A 20,947-nucleotide genomic window follows, 5' to 3' on the forward strand; every position below is an offset into this window, starting at 1 on the left:
TCGACATCAGCGGATTTGCAAAACTCTGCATCTTGTCAGTGATTCTCTTTGCAGAGCTCATACGGTGATACTGCAACACAAAGGAGGAAAGACACAGCTGAGACTAAACACAGGTGATTTCATGCTGTTTATGCATGAAATCATTCATGGTGATGTAGTTGGCACGTTGCACTTCAGTGTTTATCAGAGATACTGAAAAGTGGTGATTAGAGAAACAGTTTCACATTAAAATATTGGTGCATGGATTAGATCTTTGTTAGTGTATTTGCAGTAATGCTGCTTGTTGTACTGCAATGATATGCAAACCAGCTCTAACAATAATATTGAGATTCAAAATCCATTCTTGAACTTGGAAACAGCAGGTGAGAGAACAAACTCCCCTGGTAGCTGTTCAGAAGATTTCTATCAAGTACGTATTTTATTTAACTCTTTAAAAATAATAATAAAACTTACAAATAGTGAGATTTTTCTCTTGATGTCAACAATTTGAAGCAAGTTTTTCAGTTTTTGTGACTGATCCAAACCCTAATTTTAGTCTGTTTGAACCAAAACATGGATTTTATAGTTGCAATATTTATATTGAGTTTAATGATGACAAAATGAATACTTCAACACAAAAAAGGGGCTAAACATATTGTTTTGGGATGGTAACATGTGTTCTGTATTTTGTGTTGTTGTTTTGGAGTAGGTCTTTGTGTTGTGATGTTTTGCTACAACACTGCTCTACTTGGGGAACCAAACTTTGGCTCTGAAGATAAGCTGCATCCATTGTTTTTTGAGCCGCAGCACAGCGTGTCCTTCAGCTCAAATCACACTCTTGTCTCCCCGAGCGAAACAGATCCGAGAGCGAGACTCTGAGCAGCTTAACCCTCGGGCTCGGGTTGTTTCCGACGGCAGAAATTCTCTTGAACGTAAATACGTAGTTAAAGTCCAATCAGCGTCCACTCATATAATCAGCACAGGAATCAACAAGACGGGAGTGGAGGTTGATATTACATATGGTCTGTGATTTAACTTAAATAAGCACTCACGCATGTCTGCCCAAACACTATATGCGTCTCGCTCTCTTTCTTTCCTCCTCCTAATTGGGGTTGATAAAGGATCTGTCATCCATGAAAAAAGCCCCCCCACTGTGTGGCTGCCTTACCTATGAATGACCAAGACCCAGATGTGGCGGATTATAGCTGTGAATGTGCGTCACAGCGAAATGCCAGCAGTCACTTGAGAGTGGTTTCATAAGGGGGTGTTTGCACTTGTCTTACTTTTCAGACGGTCTGCTAACCCCGGGGGTGGAATGGACCGGGTGAGGCTAATGATCAGCTTCGGTACTGATGGAACGCGGAGGGCTGAAGTGAATGGTTCAATAAAATCAGTCATAAACCTGGACAGAGGTGACATGTGGTCACAAGCGAGTGACTCAATAGAAAGGGTTCCTGAGCAGCTCAATGGAACTGTTGGTGACACATGAATAATTGATATTCCTTTATGAAGAGAGGATGTATTACTCATGGTGGGGGTGGTAACGTTGGTCTGTCAGGTCACTTAGTCCGTCTTGATAGATCTGTACATACATGTTAGCACGCTGACATTTGCTAAAGGGCACCAAACACCGAGTACAATTTCCAGTCATTGCCTTGAAAGTTGGTAGAGAATGTCCTCATCTGGATGACTTTATATTTTTTACAATATTTTTATCGACCCTCTTAAATTTTCATTCGGCGCCATCCTCAGGTCAAGACTTACAATTTTCCAGTGTTTGTTTTTTTAATGATCAAATATCTGCAAAATTAATAACATTCTGATTAACTTCAATTAGGTGTTTGGTGCAAGTTTAGAAATGTTAGCATGCAGACACAATCCCGATTACATAGATGTGTGTCTGGCCTTTTCGCCTTTATTTGACATTATAATGCAGCTTTTATTGAAAGCCGCAACCATCCTGCGAGAGAGTGAAATAAGTCCAGCAAATGTACGATTTGCAAAGGCTGTTTTGAGAGAACTGATTGGCTGCTTCTCGTTTTGTAATCAGTATGCAAAATGAGTCAATTCCCCCCTTTTAATTATTGCCAGGCTGGTTGTCAATCGTCCCTGCGAATGTTCCTTGTCCAAAAGACCTTGTACAGAACATTGCGGATCTGATCCACTTTATCAACCCTGATGGTCGCCATGGCAACAGTGGCAACATCCAGGCAGCTCATGAGGGGCCATTAGCAACACAAGGACTTTCAGCAGCAGCAAAACAATGAGAAATATACGAGGTGAACGCACGTAGATAAAACCCCTAGAAGTGTAAATACTTCTGATGAACCAGTCAGGGTGCGTGCTGCCAAAGAACGTTGCATATAATTCCTGCATTGTAATTCTGATATGATTTACTGCCTGTTTCATGGATAAACATGTTTTTAGTACCTTATATTTAAGTGACTCCATGCACACATAATGCAAACTACATCAACGTGCTTTTTTCCAACAGGTACGCATCAATTTCACATTTGAGTTCAATTTCATGCAATTATTGATAATGCACATGAGAAAAGGGGGCAGATTATTATGCAGGGAATCTGAATGTGGATTTTAAAAGGACTGCAACAAAAGAAATCTGAAAGGATATTATCGCGTACATCTGCAATGAACGTCCTTCCGAGCAGAGGTTATGAAAATGGGCTGTTCATACAGGAGCGCTGTGCCACATCTCGTTGTCCGCATGACCTTATTTTGTCTTTGCTCAGGTTAGTGCCGTTGCCAGGATACTATTTCCTATGGCAACACTTGAGACAGCAAGGTGAGCAGCTCTGAAAAGATTTAGGTAACTGGCTGCTCTGTATCCTGCAGACCGGAAGTCCGTACATGACCATACAAAAGCCCAACATGCACAGACACACACACAGACACACAAGCAGCCCTCAAATTTGTGTTTGGCTCAGTGCTGTAGCTGATACAAACACAACAAAACGACTTCCTGTTCAACTCAGCCATGATTGATTTTAACCTCAGAGGTTATTTCATGTTAGGTTTTCACATAGAAGTGACACAGTGTGACTATCTCTTTAGATATAGTCACAGTAGAACATACTGTTCAACAATGATTACTTCCCTGCAATATTCATTCTTCTGCAGGAAACTCAAGTTCCATCTCTATTAAAAGTAAAGTGAGAACAGCACTTACTGACGTCCATTACAGCTATGGAAGAAAGACTTGTTTTTAACATATGTTATGTGAATGGTAGCAATTTCCGATTCCATATTCATTGCTGCACACAGCGGACGCCATCTGCATGAGACCACACTGCCACCATTTGATGCAAGAGTGTTACTACCTCAGTTTCACCATTTCCTCTCCCTGTTGAGAAGTACACTCAAAAACCACTTTGTTGGAAACACCTCTGGTTTCACTCCTGTCAGCTCAGAGCAGAGGCTGCAGTGGACACAGGCTCATCGAAACTAGACAGTTGACAACTGCTGAGGCTGCAGATGGTCGGGTCAGACAACATGAATTCAAACACCCAAAGTGCCTTAGACCATGCAGGCTGCTGCTGGTGGTGCTGTGATGGTGTGGAGGTTTTTTTTCTTTCCAGAAGCTTTAATGCCACAGCCCATTTGAGTATTGTTTCGGACCATGTGCATCTCTTTCTGTCCACTGTTTTCAACTACTTTCTGCACCATGTCACAAAGATCCAGTCACCAGATCTGGATCCAGTGGAAAAAGAGATTGGCAGAATAAATGTGCAGCTGACAGATCTGCAGAAATCTTGCACAATGCATGCCACGGAGAATTATGTTTGTCATGTTTTAAGCGCTGTTAGTATGGTGTTCCTAATAAAGTGTGGCTGAGTCTATAAAGAAATGCCTGCATGTGTCTCTTGGTGCTCAAATCAAAACCTGAAAAGCATATATCTCATTTATCCCTGACCCTGCTCCCATTCAGACCCTACAATCTAAGACTTTCTGTCCCACTTCCATATTGCACACAGACCAAGGATGTTGGAATTACAGAACAAAGTGGGCCAACATGGACGGCTTTCTTCTCGCAGGAGCTTGCATATCGCCAGGGTCATTGCTGGACTTAAACAGCTTGACAGGATGCAGGGACGTCATCGGAGCAGCGCCGCGCCTACACTCGCTCATTGACCATCAACTCTGCCGAATTCAGACAATGAAAGGAGAATGTCAGGGATGAAGGCTCTTCATCAGTGGGACTCCATTATGACTCATTTGTACGATACACCCACTGTCTCTCTTTACTGTGCAAAGCTTCCCATTGTGCGGCTGAATGTGTCTCACCCAGCACTCGAGAGATGAGCACCGGGTCTCATCCTTTTGAGTAATGGGTCCACAACACAAGGATGTCAGCAGTCTGTGAACAGCGGTTACAAAATATGAGCGCGAAATTAATTAGACTGCCCGTGCAGCTCGGTGGGGGTGATCGATTTATGAAGATAGCTGAGCACAAAAGAGGAGGAAGCAGGGGAAATCTGTCTTTTTATTATTGTTGCTGACAAACCTGAGTGAGCTTAAGTATCACTGCATCAGAAGTGAGGCACGTTTGTGTGTTTTCTCCAAGTTCGCATGATGCTACACTGGGACTTGAGACCTGCAGCGTGAACTTGTTGTGTAGCCTGCTGCAGGGTTCAAGGCCCCACTGACCTAAGATAGGAATCGTTAGTTGAAAAAGAGGATGAATAAATGAATTTAGTGCAAAAAGAGCACAACTTCCCTTTCATGCAACTTGGCAGAATAGTGGAGAAAGTACTCAAACATAATAACACAACAACAAAAAATCTATTTAAGAAAAGATACATGAGAAATTCACTTAAGTACAGTAATTAATTAAATGTACTTTGTTACATCACACCACTGCTAATTAGTTCTGCAGGAGACACATAATCAAAATCATATATTGCCTTTATTTCACAAGAAACACGTCTATGAAATATTGCATTAAAAAAAACAAAGTAATGCTTTATTTTCTGGGTTCATGGTTAAAAACATGGTGTAAATGATGCTGTTTCAAGTGGAATTTGAATGCTGTTTACCCTGAAACTACTACAGTGTTTTGTGGACTCAAACACTTCACCCACCTTTCCATCGGCATAGTGGTGAGTAAAATAAAATGTGATTGATTGATTGATTGATTGATTGTTTTATTGATTGATTGATTGATTGTTTTATTGATTGATTGATTGATTGATTGATGATCCAGTAACATTCCACACACACACACACACACACGAACACACAAATACACACACACACACACACAGATTAGACTTTGCTGTGTTTTTGTTTACATGTTGCTGCAGCTCCAGCACTGACGGCCCCTCACCACATGGTGGCAGCAGCCGGAGCCTCACATTCCAGAGGTGGGCGCTTCTCTGTCCACGCCCAGTCGCCGACGTCCTCCTCAAATTTCCGCATAGTGGGTCTCGGACCTGTGGAGCCGAACTTCCCTCCGTCTTCACTGTCCCGTCCTGCGCCTCCAGTGACACAGCCGCGGGCACCATGGCCCGGTATCTGCTGAGGTTGAGCCTGAGGAGATGCATCGCCTCTCAGATCAGGATGGCATCTGATCAGGTAGAAGAAAAACGTGCTGCTCCGCTGACAGGAGACGCTTTCCCCCTGTTAGCATGTAGCTAAGATCTGCAACTTGGCATTGGTCGCAGCCTTGATGAAGCTAGCGACGCTAAGCTAGCTGCTAACCTGTGAGTGTTTGCCACTAGATGACGACGTGTGCATGTGAAGTTTGCATCAGTTTTGCTCATGGCTGCAGGTTCATGTGAATTGTTTTTGCAACCATCCACTGTGAACTTGAGTAAAGCAGCTGTGTCACTGCAGAGGTGCAGCCCTGCTGTTATGTCATGTCCCAGACAATGACATGTGTGCATGTTTATGTCGAACATATGGAAAAAGTCTGCCTAGACAGTAATTCATGTAAAGCACAAGGCGATATGTTCCCTAGCATTTACAGGTGTGTCTCTTATTGCAGAGTCAGCATGAAAAAGCAATATATTGAAATACTTACAATCGGCTTCAAAATGTCTTCAAATGAGAATTGAGATTTGTTCTATTTATAATAACTTTAATTATAGAGCACTTTTCAAAAAAGTACTTTACTGCAAAAGTGAAGGAATCACCTTTTATTAAAAGAGAATATTCATTTGAAAGAATTCAAAAAGACATGAAATTCTTTTAAATTCATTTTAAAAAATACAATTCTACAAAATATGAGTAAAATCAGGAAAGGCTCTCTGATGAGTGTTTTAACAAGGGATTTAAAAGATTTTTGTTTATTTGTTGTGACAGAGACTGTTTTTGTTTGTTTATTTCATACCGATTTGAGAAAGTTAGGTTTACATCATATGACATTTTATTCAACAGGCGGATATTTAAGACAATGGTCTGCTGTTGTGTAGTCAGTCTGAGCAGATAGCGTGTACTCAGATAAGTGAGAGTTAACGTCAGGTCCAATGTACAAACTGCTTTGGAGTCCTAGCAATTCAAATGCAAGTGAAATGCTGATTCTATTTCTGATTTACAACTTGAGACTACTTCTACTTTATTGTCCCAGAGGGGAAAGTTGTTTTGCAGCGTGGCAAAAGTACAAAAACTCAAGAAAGAAACATTAAAATACATCAATACATCAATAAAACTGTTGTTAAAACAAAAAATAAGACAGTCATCAGGAAACAGGAAACAGGAAATAAACTAGGTCATCGGCTTGAGTTATGAAATAATCTTTCCACCTGTTGGTCTTTGGTAATCTGTATCTTCTGCCTGAGGGACGCTGTAAGAAGATTTCTCAAGTCTTGGCTGTAGCTCTCTTACCAAAGGTGAGAGACGGGTCAGGTAACTTAACACCGATGAACTTACAGGCAACCTGGAGTGTGCTGCAACTTATCTTGTTCCCGAAACAGAGATTACCAGTAAAAGGATAAACATATTCACTAGCTTGTAATATGATTCCAATTTGCACAATGGTAAATGAACCTATTGTACTTTATGGGGTTAGAAGAATTGGACAGGTTCTTTGCACATGTAGAATCTTTGTGTAACAAATGAAATCTAACGAATTTCCTCTGCTTATTCCAGCTTGGTGAGTTAGGCAAGGGAGCGGGCAAAGGTGGGGGTGGAGGAGGCTCCGTGAGGGAGGCGGGCGGTGCCTTCGGGAAGAGGGGAGCAGTGGAGGAGGAGCGGTACTTCAGGTGAGTTGTAGCTGCTTTCAGACGTGCACTGACGTCCAGACATTTTCCTGCAATCTTTTGGAGGGGCTGTGTGTGAGAACGCAAATGTCACATATAAAAAAACAAACAAACATGCAATTTCATTTCCACCTGCAGGCAGAAGGAGAAGGAGCAGATGGAGGCGCTGAGGAAACATCACGTGGAGGAAATCGAACACCACAAAAAGGAGATTGAGCGCCTGCAGAAGGAGATCGACCGACACAAGGGCAAAATCCGAAAGCTGAATCACGACGACTGAGGCGGAGCGGGAGGCCCATCGCCTGTGCTCCTACAAGCTGTCCCAGACCCATAGTCATTGATAAACAGATAGATTGATTTTTTTTGTTTGTTTTTACTGCTGGTCAAGGCAGGTCCTGTATCAGACATGATACTGACGGCATGGACATTTTAAAGAAAAACAATAAAGCACTTCCATATACACATGCAATGAAAGCTGTGAAACATGTGTGATTCATTATATTTAATCCTCATGTGCTCTGACAAAATGTCGGTTGTTTATTATGCATTGAAGAAAAACTCCTAAAGTGCAGATTGTGCGGAAAGGTGCATTGTTATTGGCGGGAAGTCGCGTCAGTCAGAGTTCAAGCTCCGCGGTTGGGTGGTTGCAAATGAAGCGCTCGTTTTGATTCCCAGCGCCGCCCGCGGACACGTCTCTTCGGTGCCACTCGGCTTGAGGAGCAAATCCACACACGGTAGGGATTAAACCGCGGTTGTATTCCACCCAAGGATTTTTAAAATGTCTTCCTCTATTGAATCGAGCCTTGTGTAAAAGATATAACTTAAAAAAAACACTCCTATGCATTTAACGGGACAAACCAGGACGTGTGTCCGGACAGTGAAAACAAACGCACCCGCTTCGCTCCGCGGTATTCTCTCCCCCTCTCGTCCAACTCTCGCGATGTTTGCGGAGCGGTGGCGTTGTTCGGGCGAGCCGACGACGAGACCGTAGCTGTCTGGAAATCAGTCCTGTGGCTCCGACTCAAACATCTGCTCCACACTACACTTTCCCCCCGCGTCCCACGGTGCAATCGCCCCGCGTCGAACCCGCGCCCCGCTCACTTTTCGGAATCAAACCGGTGAGTCGCGCTAACTGTCTGATCGCGGGCGTGTGCGTTTGATTTGCGAAATGTGTCCGCACGGCGAGGCCCTGCGCGTCAGCCCGTTAGCCTAGCCTGCAAGCTAACACCCCGCACCAGCGGGTTTTACTGGAGACACTTCAGATAGATTTTGTTCTGGGAAACTGGGAAACGCGTTTTAAATGATCGCGGAAGTCACGAGGAAACGCGTTGTACGTGCCGATGTGTAAATGTAACGCGTCCTCGTTAGCTAGCTACATAGCCGCATGTGAAGGGGGCGGGACGGTGGAGGTTTATTTAGTTGTTAGCTTCATGTCTTTTTCACTTCTATTGTTATGATCTTCATAATTCTAATATCATTATTTATAGCGTTTTCTTTTTTAACTCTGCGCAAACCCGATACTTCGGTTAAAAAGAAAAGGCAAAGCGGGTTTATTTATGAAGCACCTTCCACACAGAGGTGAGTCCCTGGTGATCCACTGGGAGATTAAAAAAAACACACTCAAATTTAATAAGAGGTAAAAAGGATTAATCTGTCAAAATTGTATAATATATAATAAAATAGAGACTGGAGAATAATAATTAAATTAGCATAGAGATGCAATGATGGTGTGACCTAAAAGTTGTTCACCTGGTTTTATGTACAGTGATATTTTTGCCATATTTGATAATTGGAGAAATATACAATCAAAGTGTAAACACAAGGAACTTTAGAAATGGAAGGCAATAAGTACAATGTAATGAGAATATTTATGCTGTAACAACATTGCACGTGTGTGCAGTTGAAATCGCACTGATAGAAATGTGTTATTGTCGAGCGACAGTAGTTGAAAAGCCAGATACACAAGTTGTGTGTAGTCGACTGGGAGCAGTGCTGGTTCTACAGTCTGCAGGACGTCAATAACATCCTAATGAATGTTGTCTTAATGAAAACAGTTTGAAATAATGTCTGCAGGATTAACTTGTTCTTAATGCGTTGTTTTTCTTGGATTCTGTGCGATAGGAGAATGGCTGCCGCCGAGGTGAACGGTAGTTCTGCCCCGGCAAAGGAGGAGGAGGAGCCGATGGATGTGACGACAACGCACACGGAGAACTACCAGACGCTCATTGATGCTGGGCTGCCCCAGAAAGTGGCTGAAAGTCTAGACAACATCTTTCAGACAGGTGGGTGGTGGCTGCTTTGGCTCCTACAGTAAAGATTGGTGACTGTGACTTGGCAGCAAAATTGACCGTGCCTTGCTCCTGTAGGCTTGGTGGCGTATCTCGACTTGGACGAGAGGGCCATCGATGCTCTGAGGGAGTTCAACGAGGAGGGAGCGCTTACTGTGCTCCAGCAGTTCAGAGAGAGCGACCTGTCCCATGTACAGGTAGCCACATGGATGGATTACAATGTTGTTGTTTTTTTGTATTTCTGTGCTGTTTAGTTTCATGGAAAGTGTTGTCTCATTTCTTCTTAATGTAGAATAAGAGTGCTTTCCTGTGTGGAGTCATGAAAACATACAGACAGAGAGAAAAACAAGGAAGTAAAGTACAGGAGTCCACAAAGGGCCCAGATGAGGCGAAAATTAAGGTAAACAAACTCATGTAGTGGAACTTTGTTGTTTAAAATGTCATATAATAGAAGCCTCTCGAACCATGGAGCTCAGTTCATGTTTTTGTGTGTGTTTTCAGGCTCTGCTGGAGCGGACAGGATACACTCTGGATGTCACAACAGGGCAGAGAAAGTATGGCGGTCCCCCACCGGAGGATGTATTCAAAGGAGTGCAACCAGGGATTGGAACTGAGGTAGATGACTAGATAAATTCTGAAATCTGTCAAACCTAATTTCAAGGCTTTACTGCCTTTTAAACGGGTGATGTTAATTCTCTGCTGCTTTATATCATCCACTGAGAATACTTAATATCACGCTGTACAATTTGCATTGCAAATCCTTGAACTTCTCCACCGGATTATCTCTTCTTCATCAGGTGTTTGTTGGAAAAATCCCACGAGACTTGTACGAGGATGAGCTGGTGCCACTCTTTGAGTCCGCTGGTGCAATCTGGGACCTCAGGTTAATGATGGACCCTCTCTCTGGGCAGAACAGGGGTTATGCCTTCATCACATACTGCAACAAGGACGATGCACAAAAGGCTGTAAAGCTTGTAAGTGATCTGGGAGGGTAGTTGAAAAACTACATCGGTGTAAAATACAAACATGAAGAACAAAAAAAAGAGTTTGTTTGTCTTTCCATTTTGTTTTCAGTGTGATAATCATGAAATCCGCCCTGGCAAGTACTTGGGAGTATGTATATCTGTTGCAAACAATCGCCTGTTTGTCGGATCAATTCCAAAGAACAAGACAAGGGAAAGTATATTGGAAGACTTCGGCAAAGTTACAGGTCAGGTCCAAATACACAGAGATCCTATGCCATGCAGGATATGTGGGGCTTGATTCTTTGCCTTAATATGAAATCAAAGACGCTGTATTCATCTTACAGAGGGTCTCCAGGAGGTGATACTGTACCACCAGCCTGACGACAAGAAGAAGAACCGTGGCTTCTGTTTCCTGGAGTACGAGGATCACAAGTCCGCAGCACAGGCTCGCCGCCGCCTGATGAGTGGCAAGGTCAAGGTGTGGGGGAACGCCGTCACTGTGGAGTGGGCTGACCCTGTTGCTGAGCCAGACCCAGAGGTCATGGCCAAGGTTAGCAATGTTCATGTCTTATTGCTATGCGCTTGAGAAGACTGCAACCACACTCTGTATGACAATCTTGTTTTGAATCTACATAGGTGAAGGTGCTCTTTGTGAGGAAGCTCGCCACCGCGGTGACTGAAGAACTTCTTGAAATGGCGTTCTCTCAGTTTGGAAAGCTGGAGCGAGTAAAGAAACTCAAAGACTATGCTTTTGTTCACTTTGAAGAAAGGGATGCTGCTGTTAAGGTGTTTTTTTTTTATTTTTTTATTCCTTTGACAAGATATCATCTCATGATGATGTGTCTTTAACTAACCCCTAACTCTTCTGCTATGTTAAGGCAATGGATGATATGAACGGTAGGGAGCTTGGAGGAGAGTCAATTGAGATTGTTTTGGCAAAGCCTCCAGACAAGAAGAGGAAAGAGCGCCAAGCAGCTCGGCAGACCACCAGGAATTCAGGGTGAGTCGTGACACATGGCTTGTTCTGTTTGACCTGTTTACATAATAAGGAATCAATAAATGTTACACTGTCCTTACCGCTGCAGGTATGACGACTACTACTACTACCCACCTCCACGCATGCCACCACCAGGCCGAGGTAGGGGTCGTGGGGGCCGAGGGGGCTATGCTTACCCACCAGATTATTATGGATATGATGACTACTATGATGACTACTATGGTTACGACTATCATGACTACCGTGGTGGCTATGAAGATCCTTACTATGGCTACGATGATGTGTACAGCATGAGGGGCCGTGGTACACGTCCCAGCAGGGGAGGTCCTCCTCCACCTAGGGCTCGTGGAGCACCACCAGCTCGTGGCCGCGGTGGCTACGCCCAAAGAGGCCCACCCCTAGGTGGTCCCAGGGGTGGCCGCGGGGGGCGCGGAGCCCCTTTCCAGCCACAGAGGGGCCGTGGTCCTCGTGGGGCCAGAGGCAATCGTGGGGGAAATGTCGGTGGAAAAAGGAAGGCAGACGTGTTTAACCAGCCTGACTCCAAGCGCCGCCAGACCAACAACCAACAGAACTGGGGGTCCCAGCCCATCGCCCAGCAGCCCCTGCAGCAGGGGGCCGACTATTCTGGTAACTATGGTTACAGTAATGACACCCTGGAGTTTTCACAGGATTCTTATGGGCAGCAGTGGAAGTAGATGCACCCAAAGGTATTTGGCAAAGTGGCAACAAAAAAAGAGAAAAACAACAAAAAGGAAAAAAAATCAGGAGATTGGCGACAATTTTTTGAATCACTTTTTATTCATCATCCCTCATGAAAAAATGTCTGTATATATCTCAGAAAAACGGACAGACCCCAGAATTGGCTCAAGATGATTGGCTGGAAAGCCTTTTGGCTGAAGAAATGAGCGTAACCGTTGTGGTGAATCATTTGTTACTTCTACGGTTACATTGGGACATGTGTCTTTAGAAAACACACAAAATCCTTTTATTGTTACTTTTTGTTCCTGATTCTTTTAAAGCCAACAATGAACATTTTCAAAAAAGTGGACATTCATTTCGAAAAAAGTCTGAAAGGACATTAAATAATGATATTGCCTTGCAGGAGTTTTTGTCCATGCCCCCTTCCCCCCCCCCTCTCCTTCTTGTACTCCCTTTATTTGTGGTTTCTCATAGTTGCTTAGGGACTTGCTTGTAAATAAATGCTTATGGTTAGAGCTTCATATTTCATTTTTTGCAATGGTGGAGAAAAGAATCCACAGGAAGGAAGAAAACAAAGGTTTTGTAATGTTCAAAGTGTATGCCTAGCATTTCTAGAGATAGGAAAAAAAATTGTGTTTTTTTTTAAACTGATACCATAACTTCCTATGTTTTCTTTGAACTTTCCCAATAGGATTTGGTTTGGCTTACCTTAAGAGCCATAGCAGTTTGTTCTCTGATGGTCTTTGTATTTATAACTTTTACGTTTGTTCCGTTTCAATAAAACTCAGCTGAGCATCAGTCAATTGTCAGATACTCAAATTCAGTGTTGTCATTCAGTAATTGATTTGATTATTTTTATTTTTTTACCTCAATTCTCACATTTGGATGAAGATCTTCTTTTCCCGCTCAAATTTTCTTTTCCTCAAAGGATAAACCCAAAAGGCTGAAATTGTGCAGTCAGACAACGGGACAAGAGAACTTGGAAGGTGTTTGGAGGACACAATGATTAAACAGGATTTTAACCTTTTATTTTTCAGTGCATGTTACATCTCAGAATCTGCACTCAGAATTTATACAGTGATACCAACAACCATTAAAGGACTAAACAGTGACCAGTGTGACTCCTTGCCATTGTCCAAGATTGTGCCCATCTTTGTCCTTTAGCCTACCTTCACTAAATGCTGCTCTAACTCATGATTATTTAATTATAAGTACATTTTTGCCAAAAATTCTACTATTGGAAATCCTTCATTTTACAGTTTGCCTCAAATGGTTCCTCCCTGTTTTTCACCTCATCCTTGATTGTATCTCCACTCAGATTCAGCCAGAGAAACGTTTTGGCCAAGGAAGTGCATTTCAAGTTAAAAAGTATAGTCGAGGAATGTTGTGTTGTTATACAATAGAAGTAATCTCGTAAAAAGTAAGTGTTTTAAAACAATTTCCTGTGTGAATTTGGTGTTTGTACGGAAACATCTACTGAAACATATACTGTGTTCGCCTGTCTGAATAAACATATAAGATGAGGACAATCTTGGACACTGGTGAGATGGTACTCACACTGGTATGGACCTGAAACACCTTGACAACACATTTGAATGGATTTGTTTGCCGAGTTGTCTCCCAATTCAGTTTTAGTTCCAAAATCTGCGCCTCGTCTCAGCTTTTGAAGACACCAAGGATCTGACCATCCAAAGGGTTAAAACTCTTGAGACAATTTCACCTGTTAAAAATGTTTTTAGCAACTGCCTTTTGGTACCATGGTATCATTGTATTTTGTTTCATGTGTCTGTCCTCTTATTCCAACCTGCCTAGGTGGAGAAGCATTGAGGGCGGCACCACTAGCATGAGGGACTCACCTGAACGGTACTCAAGGGTGAGCTCGCCTTGCACAGAGTACTGTCTCCTCTCCTGTAGCTAATTGTTATCTCTGGAGAAACACTAGCTATAATTATACTTTGTTCTTTTTTTCTTTTTTTTTTTTTGTTTCCTCACTTACTTTACTGTAATGCGAATCAAGCTTTTATTTTTATTTTGGAGGGGTGTGATTTTTCTTTTTTCCCCAGGATATGAAGATTAAAAGTCACTAAAGTTGACTGAAGAATCATTGAAAAATATTAAATTAATTGTCTCGTCAGCATTTTTCTGGGAGAAAAGTGCACATTTCCCTCACATAGTGCATATTGTTCCAAGTTAAAGAGCCAAAAAGCATTTATCTTTAGACTGGATTTAACAGCCAAAAGGCACAGTCAAGGATTTGGTAAGCGTTACAAACCCTGCAAGCACCTGTTGCCTGTCTTGGCTCACTGCACCAAAATGACCTCGGCTTCTTCCCAGTGCACACACACACACACACACACACTCAGTGAATAGAGGTGGGGTGGATGTTTCCTCTCCTACACCACTAGAGGAAGCTGTTCGTCATCAGCACGGCCGCTGCTCCATTGTCCCAATAAACGATGCTGCATTTTTGGCCATTTTGACAGTTGTAAATGTGTTAATTAATACACAAATAATTACTATTTGAGCTGCTTGTCAAATGTATTAAGATCTCAGTGGGGACAGTGGGCTAAAAATAGATGCAATTGACAGATTTCAGAACAATGGATTTCCCTCAAAACTGGTGTATGTACCTTTTAACACCACCAGATGGTAGTAGGAGAGCCGCATTATTTATAGTACACAGGTAAGACGGGGGTGTGGGGACCACAGCAGCTTCTTGTATCATGTCACACACATTTTGGTTTGTATTCAAGTGCCATCAAATGCTGGAGTGTCTTTAAAACAGCGTCTCATATCAGAACTGTCTTTATATGTTGCCTCTTGTCACCAGGCAGTAAAGGAGCTGCCCCCATCCATGTGAATGAGTTCACACTAATGGAAGGGACTGATTGGTAAGATTGTTCATTATCTGAACTCATTCTCAGAAAAGTCTCATGTTTCTGTTTTTTGGCTCTTTTGTTCTATTTGAAAACAAAGTTTGGTGTCCTAGTTGTCTCTTTATGACGTGCTTACTTCCCAGAGTAAGTTCTGAAAGTCACAAAACTGGCACATATATTTTTCTAATCTAACATATTACAAACTTTAGAGATTTTTCAATGTTTTCGTCTGTGTGGCCTTTTTTCTTTTTAGCTCTGAGCCTGGGGATGGTCCTCCACAAGGTGCACCTTGAGAATGATGTACCTGAGGTCCAGAGCAACCGCACGAGCCGGCTTCGCTGTGTTCAGAACAGCAGGCGACTGAGGTGAGAGGTAATTGCGGATAAGTTTCCACCTTCAGTCTCTTTTTCAATGAAAATGGGAACAAAAGTTACCTCCATAACTATTCAATCAAACCTAATTGCTAAGCCAAAAAAACCTTGAGATCACAAAATCATCATCTCCCTTTCAGAAGAACAATGAATCAGAGCGAAAAAAAACTAATCAAAGCCTGTCCCTCATTGTTCCCACATTAAAATCTGATAGATCCAGATTATTTTTTATCAGCACCAAATTGCCCACACCTGAAGAGATCTGTCCATGAAAAATGCCTGATATCTTTCAACAAGATCCATTAATTATTTCCTGGGAATGTTAAAGAAAATCCTGGATCTGTCCCTTTGTCCGGATCTGCTCCAAAACATAATGGGTTCTGACTTGGCCCATCTCCCATCCTTCCAAGTTTTGTGGAAATCTGTTCAGCAGTTTGTGTTTAATCCGGCTGACAGACAGGTGAAAACCTCCACAACCTCGGTGGAGTTAACTTATAGTGATGAGAGAGTTAATTTACAACAGTAATTATGCAGTAAATTAGTCCTGAGAAATCCATTCTAATGTGTTCTGTTATCTTTCACTGCAGAGGCCTGGGAGGATGCAGCCGATGGTGGTGTCAGGATCCAGAGCTCGGTCCAGCAGACTGCTGCTCCCTCGTCCAGCTCAAAGAATCTGAACTGTAAAAAGAAATCATGTGTTTTTCTTGATTGTTCAATACATTTATTTCCAAAGTGAACCTGTGTGTTTGTATTTTTTTACAAAGGCTTTTTAATATGTGATATTTAATTTACAGCATTTTAACATCTTTAACTGTGACTTGTGGGGGTCTTATTGGAAAGTTATTCAGAAGTTGTGCGCTCCACATTCAGAGCAGTTGGATGAATGATGGGTGAACAAACCTAATCGGTGCTGGACTAGAACTCGCTGACCCTGGATACCCGGGGTTTAAAGGGCCAGTCCTGATGGAAAGGGCGGGAAGTGATAAATGTCTGCCCCATGTGCTCCTCGGGTTTGACCTTTTTTATTCCAGAAAAATCCAGACCAATCTCTAGTTTCCTCTGGAGGCGTGTTGATGTGAAATCCGGCTGTACTGTAGTTTGAAAACACGCTGACGTGTTCCAGTGTCTGACTCCTGCTCATGAATCAGTCTGCTCTTTAAATAACACGTTTATTTTAAACTCCTGGAAATGTAGCGGGACTTACAAACAGAACGTTTGAGCTAACCCGGAAGCGAATTCTCATTCAGTTCCGGCCTTTTCGAAATAAAGCACAATGCAGTATTTTAATTAGATAGCAAACAAATAAGTTTTGTAAAAGCTTCGCAGCCTTCGTCCTCATATTTACTGCAAGTTTTAAACCATCTCCGTGAGCTACAATTCATTTCACGTTTTTAAACCTTGCTCTTTTTCTTTTCTTTAAAAAATAAATAAATACCGATTCAAATATATAATTTAATATTTCCACAGAGTAAACGGCCCGTGTATAAATAAACCTGAAGTATTAGAAGAACTATTTTAAACAAAGTTCACACAAAAAAGTTTTCGATCAAATTAGCTCTGGGGTCACGTGGCGCCGCTACGTCAGATGTAAACCAGGGGCAAGATGGCGGCCGCCGGAGGAGAGCCTTCTGAGATTGTATCGGATGAATTATTTCAAAACTTCTACACGGAGGTACCAGGAAGCTCGCGTGGATTCGTGTGTGTTGAAAGTTGTTGTCGCTCCGCATTCGTCGGCTGACGTGTGTTTCTCAGCCGCGTTCGGGATTGTCGTGTACGAGGCCTCGCAGACGTGAGCATCGGCTAACGACAACAAGCTAACGTGTTCCTACCCAATGCTAGCAGCCGCACCACTGGAGATATGTCTTGATACACGTTCCCTGTAACTTACACAGACCCACAAAGTTTAAATTGTACCTAAATGTGAGGCGTTGTTTGCTCCCCCTTTAAAGTGACTGTATCCGGGGTACCCTCATGCTACATTCAATTCATATTTAGCAAACAAACCAGGTGACACATCCAGGAGAGAAACAGACTTCCATGACTGTTAGTCCCTGGTGTGTGGGGGGGGGATAATGAGCAGTGACAGTGCAGCTTCAGACACAGTGTGTGGTTGTGTGTTTTATCTGTCAAACAGGTGAAGCAGATCGAGAAGAGAGACTCTGTGTTGACCAACAAGCAGCAGATAGAGAGGCTGCTCCGACCTGGAGCCTCCTACTTCAACCTCAACCCGTTTGAGGTGAGTCCACAGGGGGAGAAGTTCCACTGCTACTGGGAACTACTGCTCAGACTCTGTAGGGAACTAAGTAACGAGAGAGGGCTTTTAAACACAAGGCCATGAATAGTTTTTTAATCCTACAACGTCCAGTAAACAAAAAGAAACTAAAGTGTTTCACAAATACATTTGTAGGTTTTTCCTGATAAACAACAAGAAGAACTTTCCCCCCAGTTAATCTGCCTCAGTTTCTTTAAAGGGATGGTTCACTGAAAAATGAAAATTCACTCATCTACTCAGCACTATGCCCATGGAGGGTGGGGGAAGTGTTTGAGTCCACAAGACAACAGCGTTACAGCAGAATCTGATACACTTGAAGTCGATGGTGACGGAGACTTCAGACGTAATAAAACAACAGGAAAAAAACCTACAACATGCCCTCATGCTGCTCGTGTGGTGTCATCCAAGTGCCCGCAAGCCCCGACATTCAAATTCCACTCGAAACGAGGTCATTTCCACCGTGTTTGAAGTCTAACTGCCTCTGATAGCTTCCTCCGAGGTGTGTTCACAGAACCTGGGACACACCATCTTGTGGTTACGTCCGCTAGCTTAGCCACTTCCAGTAGTGGACTTTTAGGCTTTAAACACGGTGTAAATAACCTCGTCTTGAGTTGAATTTCAATGTCTTGCAGACACTTGGGTGACACCACACGAGCAGTGTGGAGGCATGTTGTGTTTTTTTCTGTTTTAATATGCCTGAAGAAGATGTCGCCTGGGCTAAAACACTGTTCACCCCCGAAACTTCTAAAGTGTTTTGTGGACTCAAACACTCCATCCACCCCTCCATCGGCATAGTGGTGAGTAGATAATGAATGAATTTTCATTTTTGAGTGAACTATCTCTGTAATGTCTTCATGCAATCACAGAGTGACTCTGAGAACCCTCAGTTGCAGGAGTATCTTCTTTTCTGCTGAAGATACATGTGGCTCCTCATCATTCATGACGTTTGTTTGGTGTCGTTTAAGACAAGAACCCAAACAGCTCAAGTCCCTTAAACTTCTGCATATTACTTTGTGTTTTAATGAAGGTTTTTTTAGAATTCAGAAGAACAGCTTTTTGCTCAAAACATCACCTTGGTTTCGTGTCTTATTTGGGGAAAAGAATCTGTCAGTAAAATGTTGTTGTATTTTCCAGGTGCTGCAAATTGACCCCGAGGCAACAGATGATGAATTGAAGAAAAGATTTCGGGCGGTAAGCAGAAGAAGAGAAGTGTCGGAATAAATCATTTCAGTGTTTCTTCGTCGTTTTTGTTCCTAATTTCCTTTTTGTCTCTTCACTATGCAGTTGTCCATTCTGGTCCATCCGGACAAAAATCAGGGGGATCAAGATAGAGCACAGAAGTCCTTTGAAGGTAAATCCCTTCCACTTGTTTTTGACTTTTTATGTCAACAGTGAAATAGTAGATCCTGAAAGTACGTAGTGAGTTTAAGTTCTCCTGGTTATCTCCCTGTGTTCTAGCTGTGGACAAGGCATATAAACTCCTACTGGACCCCGAACAGAAAAAAAGAGCCTTAGACGTGATCCATGCAGGAAAGGAATATGTGGAGCATATGGTGAGTGTTCATCACATCCCCTCACTGTTCATCCTCTCATTCTCTAGCTTCTTGTTTCTTCTGACTGGTATCTACATTTGCTTTATTTTCTGCCGCTTTTCAACAGGTAAAAGAGAAAAGGAAACAGCTGAAGAAAGAAGGGAAATCGCAGGATATGGAAGAGGATGATCCTGAAATGGTGAGACAGTCATAACATGTTTTAATGAGATGGGATTGAAAATAGAATGACCTAAATCAAAACTGAACTGAAAGAGACACAGAATATTAAATTGAACAATTTAAAATTTGAAAAGGATTTGAAAACAAAAGGGTTTTATATTAAAAAACTATACTTCATATTTAAATAATGCTTTATCATACAGGTCCAGAATCTTAGTTCTAATTCCGTAGAAACTTCCCACATAATTACCTAATAATAAGCGGTTATTTAGCTGTTCATTTCTAGGATGTTTACGACCTAATATTTATTGACCAGTGTTTGTCATGTTCATGTCCACATTAAGTGTCTCTGACTCAATTTGTCCTTTTCCAGTTCAAGCAAGCCGTGTACAAACAGACAATGAAGCTTTTCGCAGAGCTTGAAATCAAGAGGAAGGAAAGGGAAACAAAGGACATGCATGAAAGGTAAATGACATGTGGAGTAATTCCCATCTGATCCGATGATTTCCCCTTTAAAACAAAAAAGCATGTTTATTCTGAACGTCATGGTTTTATTTTTATTTTTCTTAACTCACCAGGAAACGGGCGAGAGAGGAAGAAATCGAGGCAGCAGAGAAAACAAAGCGAGAGCGAGAATGGCAGAAAAACTTTGAGGTGCCTTCCTCGCCTTCCCGGTTACTCATTAATAAAAAAACAAATCACGATGATCTTGCTTTTGGCATTTCTTTTTTTCACCCCAGGAAACAAGAGATGGGCGTGTGGACAGCTGGAGGACCTTCCAGGCCAAAGGCAAGCGCAAGGAGAAGAAGAACAACAGATCCTTCCTCAAGCCTCCAAAAGTCAAGATGGAGCAGAGAGAATGATGACGTAAAACTGGACTGCAGTAGATTAAAAACCCACTTGTACTAAAAGAAAAAACTCACTTCTGTGTATCCTCACCTCGTCGTCTGCAGTTTAGCTGTGTAGTCGCCATAAGGATACTTGTCATGCCCTCTTAGTTTTGTACTTGGGGTTTCTAATGTACATATTTGTGATCTGGACCCAGAGATCATACCTTCCTCGTGTCAGAGAGATAAATGATGCATCTTCCATTTCTGTAACTGACGAGAAAAATGCGTGGTTTGTCCTTATGTTTGCTTTTTGTCCTTTATTTTTAAAAAAATTAAATAAAGCTTGGTGTTAACAAGCCAAACGTTCAAAGCTGAGCCTAAAATTTGTCTGAAATTAAGAGGTTCAGGAGACTGTTATCAGATATATATGATTATTACAGATCACTTCACAAGTCAATACAATACAATACTGATCCGATTTACTCACACTCCCTTGAATATGCTGTAACAGCACAACAGGTAAATATCTCTGGACCTTCTACTTGTTCAGTTTTTATTTCCTGTCTTGATGCACCCGTCGGTTCTGCATGTTTTAAAACTATTCAATGAAATACTGTCAATAAAAACAAACATCTGACTGGTGTTTGTTGTACATACTTTTTCTATTTATGTTGCTTTTTGGGGGAAAAACTGCATAAAAATCATTTTACCTGCTTAGTTTCTGATTTGGATTTGTAATGA

At 42.2% G+C, this 20,947-nt stretch overlaps 3 protein-coding genes across 7 annotated transcripts; all 3 read left to right on the top strand.

Annotated features, from left to right (window-relative positions):
* Window positions 1–5,350: 5,350 nt before the first annotated feature.
* LOC117771086 (ATPase inhibitor A, mitochondrial-like) lies at window positions 5,351–7,661 on the top strand. Its single transcript, XM_034601104.1, has 3 exons — window positions 5,351–5,571; window positions 7,087–7,199; window positions 7,335–7,661. The coding sequence occupies exons 1-3, from the start codon at window positions 5,500–5,502 to the stop codon at window positions 7,474–7,476; spliced, it is 327 nt and encodes a 108-aa protein (XP_034456995.1). The 5' UTR covers window positions 5,351–5,499; the 3' UTR covers window positions 7,477–7,661.
* Window positions 7,662–8,125: 464 nt separating this feature from the next.
* On the top strand, window positions 8,126–16,129 carry LOC117771081 (heterogeneous nuclear ribonucleoprotein R). Of its 5 annotated transcripts, none has more exons than XM_034601095.1 (15): window positions 8,126–8,314; window positions 9,318–9,478; window positions 9,563–9,681; window positions 9,777–9,884; window positions 9,986–10,099; window positions 10,282–10,458; window positions 10,559–10,694; window positions 10,794–10,999; window positions 11,086–11,235; window positions 11,328–11,449; window positions 11,535–12,073; window positions 13,958–14,018; window positions 14,976–15,036; window positions 15,275–15,393; window positions 15,980–16,129. In XM_034601095.1, exons 2-12 carry the CDS (start codon window positions 9,322–9,324, stop codon window positions 13,990–13,992), a joined length of 1,863 nt encoding a protein of 620 aa, XP_034456986.1. In that variant the 5' UTR covers window positions 8,126–8,314; window positions 9,318–9,321; the 3' UTR covers window positions 13,993–14,018; window positions 14,976–15,036; window positions 15,275–15,393; window positions 15,980–16,129. The 5 variants fall into 5 exon arrangements, with proteins under 5 accessions (XP_034456986.1, XP_034456985.1, XP_034456984.1 ...); XM_034601094.1 differs by having other exon boundaries at window positions 15,998–16,129; XM_034601093.1 differs by having other exon boundaries at window positions 15,275–15,386.
* A 789-nt stretch (window positions 16,130–16,918) lies between these two features.
* dnajc8 (DnaJ (Hsp40) homolog, subfamily C, member 8) lies at window positions 16,919–20,848 on the top strand. The gene is made up of 9 exons (XM_034601100.1): window positions 16,919–17,064; window positions 17,527–17,628; window positions 18,799–18,855; window positions 18,949–19,015; window positions 19,123–19,217; window positions 19,324–19,395; window positions 19,750–19,841; window positions 19,955–20,030; window positions 20,117–20,848. Exons 1-9 carry the CDS (start codon window positions 16,996–16,998, stop codon window positions 20,237–20,239), a joined length of 753 nt encoding a protein of 250 aa, XP_034456991.1. The 5' UTR covers window positions 16,919–16,995; the 3' UTR covers window positions 20,240–20,848.
* The last annotated feature ends 99 nt before the right edge of the window (window positions 20,849–20,947 follow it).

This window comes from Hippoglossus hippoglossus, chromosome 11 (genome assembly GCF_009819705.1).
Source record: "Hippoglossus hippoglossus isolate fHipHip1 chromosome 11, fHipHip1.pri, whole genome shotgun sequence".
Classification (NCBI taxonomy): domain Eukaryota; kingdom Metazoa; phylum Chordata; class Actinopteri; order Pleuronectiformes; family Pleuronectidae; genus Hippoglossus; species Hippoglossus hippoglossus.